This window comes from Monopterus albus, unplaced genomic scaffold, assembly GCF_001952655.1.
Source record: "Monopterus albus unplaced genomic scaffold, M_albus_1.0 scaffold98.1, whole genome shotgun sequence".
Lineage (NCBI taxonomy): Eukaryota > Metazoa > Chordata > Actinopteri > Synbranchiformes > Synbranchidae > Monopterus > Monopterus albus.
The window spans coordinates 1,236,467-1,239,704 of NW_018127978.1; the positions used below are offsets into that span (position 1 = coordinate 1,236,467).

The window sequence follows — 3,238 nt, forward strand, 5'->3', positions numbered from 1 at the left end:
ATTGCAGGCAATGACCAGATGAAGGTGGACAACTTTGCAGCTGCTATTGAGTTTTACTCCAAGGCCATCAGTATCAACCCTCAGAACGCTGTCTATTACTGCAATAGGTCAGCATGAGTCCGGAGCTTCAGAAGCACCTGAGGCATTTACATGCTTGTTACCTGCATAGTGAAATATCAGGGATGGACCAATTCCTGATCTGGTTGATCCCATCACTGGAACCAACAAAAATACAGTATCTTTGTTAAAACAATTGGGTTATGAAAGTAGTGAACTATTATTTTCTGTCTATTGACTTGACTGTATCTACTACTTGTGTCGGCTCTAACTGCATTTTGCTGTGTGTGTGTGTGTGTGTGTGTGTGCAGGGCTGCAGCATACAGTAAAATGGGGAACTACGCTGGGGCGGTGCAGGACTGTGAGAAGGCCATCAGCATTGACCCAAACTACAGCAAAGCCTATGGCAGGATGGGGTAGGATCACACCCCCTCTTTAATTCAGTGTTTGGCTGTAAACAGGCAGAGAAAGTTCAAGACGCACCAGAGGTAACGCAGGTGCGTTTTGAATCAGTCAACAACTGGCTGGTGCTTTTAGCTTTTCTTCCTCAGTCGTCACATCCAGGCTACTGTAACTTCTGTTTGTGAGGTGAAGACCCTCATTCTGGCCTCTTGTAACAGTCAGTGTAGAAGGAGAAAGTTGGTTGCTGAGGTATAAAAATATCTAGACATGTACAACCCAATGTCGGCGTACTAGGGTTTATCCCATTACATGAGTTTACATAGTGAGGACTGGCACCACAAGGAGCTCCTCCAAAGTGACACAGGTTCAGTTTTTTTTGTGTGTGTGTGTGACATCATTCTGCTGGAGATGGTGCGTTGGGCAATCGCATACATGCATATGCACATTCCTGGTAACATAAACACTGCGTTTCTGCTGTTCATTTTGAGTCCTGATGTGTTCACTGTTGTGTTTCAGCTTGGCTCTGGCCAGCCTCAGTAAATACACAGAAGCAGTGAGTTTTTATAAGAAAGCTCTGGAGCTCGACCCTGACAACGATACCTACAAAACCAACCTGAAGATCGCAGAGGAGAAGATGGAGACATCCAGTCCAGTAAGAAGAGATGACCAACAGTGTTTCTGAGCAGTGATTCAGTGATGGATGTGCATTGATGTGTGTGTCCTCTCTTAGACAGCGGGGATGGGTGGAGTGGACCTGGGCAGTTTGCTCAGTAACCCTGGCTTCATGAACATGGTGAGGCTTCATCTGACAGACACAAAACGAGCGAGCCCAAACCAATGGCCATTTATTTGGTGCTGTTGCTGAGTAGACATCGCTATGTGTAGGAATACAGAGCAGTGTGTACATCAGATCAGATGATAGGATCACAAAGTGAAACCGCTTGTCTCATTGTGCATCTTGAGCTCATGTTGATCAGGAGTTGTTTTCATGGTCTATTTGTGCTTATTAATTTTTCATGTTTACACAATGATGTACAGAATGTCTGCTTCTCTTTGCTCAACTGCTTTTTCCTCACAGACTGAAACCAACCTGCTAAACTACCATTACACTGCACCACAGTCGTGTTTGTTCAGCTCCAGCTATGAAAGGTTCATTTTGAATTTGAGGTCAGGCGTCAGTCATCTTGTGTGAGCTTCAACATATAATAGCATCTGGATTTTCCTCTGTGCACTTAAACAACTTGTCAGTTTTTGGTGAATGGTACATGCATGACATGGCGTGACCATCACACTGAGCTCAGGATTTCCTAATGTGTGCTACTGACTGAAACCAGCAGAGCTGCGTAGCAACAAACATGATGTAGTAGGCTGATAACACTAATGTATTTAAACTGTGTTATCACAGAGAAGCCCAGCAGCACCCAAACTGCTTCAGAGTGGCACAAGCCAGCAGCATTATCATGGTTCTAAATAAAAATGTTTAGTCACCGAGTGTATCAATAGCCTCCAGAGACATGTCCAGTAACGGCATTGTTTCTCTGTGTTCCCCTCTGTTTAACCTGGGCTCGTTTCTCCAAACAGGACTCAGTAAAGTTCGTCCTGTGTTAACACATCTCTTTCTGTGTGCACAGGCGTCGTCTCTGATGAACAACCCTCAGGCTCAGCAGATGTAAGTTGGGTTTACCTTCTCTTTCAGTTGTCACTTTCTTCCTTTCAGTTTGTTTAAGTTTACGTCTGGTCTCTTTGTTCTCTTCCAGGTTGTCTGGTATGATGTCCGGAGCATACGGTGGAGTGGGGGGAGGAGGGGGAGGAGGTGGTGCAGCCCCCAGAGCTCCGCATAGCTGCTGGACCTGCTGGACCTGCTGGACCTGCTGGACCTGCAGGACCTGCTGGACCTGCTGGACCTGGAGATCTATCAGGCTTGATCCAGGCGTACGTACCTGATAAAGAGGGCTTGATACTTTTATAGCTGCTGGTCCGTGATAATTATGCTATAAACTCTCAAACGGTGGCTGAGGTCTTCACCTCAGTGTCAGGGACTACTGACATTGTGTCAGTAGTCCCATTTCCACTGCATTAATTCATCAGTACAAGCGGGGCCCAAAATGAACACCATTTGGCGAGTACAGTGGGTACGGAAAGGATTCAGACCCCCTTAAATTTTTCACTCTTTGTTATATTGCAGCCATATGCTAAAATAATTTAAGTTAATTCTTTTCCTCATTAATGTACACACAGCACCCCATATTGACAGAAAAACACAGAATTTTTGACATTTTTGCAGATTTATTAAAAAAGAAAAACTGAAATATCACATGGTCATAAGTATTCAGACCCTTTGCTCAGTATTTAGTAGAAGCACCCTTTGGAGCTAATACAGCCATGAGTCTTTTTGGGAATGATGCAACAAGTTTTTCACACCTGCATTTGGGGATCCTCTGCCATTCCTCCTTGCAGATCCTCTCCAGTTCTGTCAGGTTGGATGGTAAACATTGGTTGACATTTTCAGGTCTCTCCAGAGATGCTCAATTGGGTTTAAGTCAGGGCTCTGGCTGGACCATTCAAGAACAGTCACGGAGTTATTGTGAAGCCGCTCCTTCGTTATTTTAGCTGTGTGCTTAGGGTCATCGTCATGTTGGAAGGTGAACCTTCGGCCCAGCCTGAGGTCCTGAGCACTCTGGAGAAGGTGTTCGTCCAGGATATCCCTGTACTTGGCCACATTCATCCTTCCCTCGATTGCAACCAGTCGTCCTGTCCCTGCAGCTGAAAAACACCCCAT

General features: G+C 45.4%; 1 protein-coding gene across 1 annotated transcript in view; it reads left to right on the forward strand.

Moving 5' to 3' along the window:
* Positions 1-3,238, forward strand: part of sgta (small glutamine rich tetratricopeptide repeat co-chaperone alpha) — a 17,711-nt gene that overhangs the window by 12,406 nt on the left and 2,067 nt on the right. The window contains 7 exon segments of the mRNA XM_020609052.1: positions 8-107; positions 369-473; positions 976-1,111; positions 1,190-1,252; positions 2,091-2,128; positions 2,217-2,286; positions 2,288-2,391. Coding sequence (XP_020464708.1) covers positions 8-107; positions 369-473; positions 976-1,111; positions 1,190-1,252; positions 2,091-2,128; positions 2,217-2,286; positions 2,288-2,391 — 616 coding nt within the window.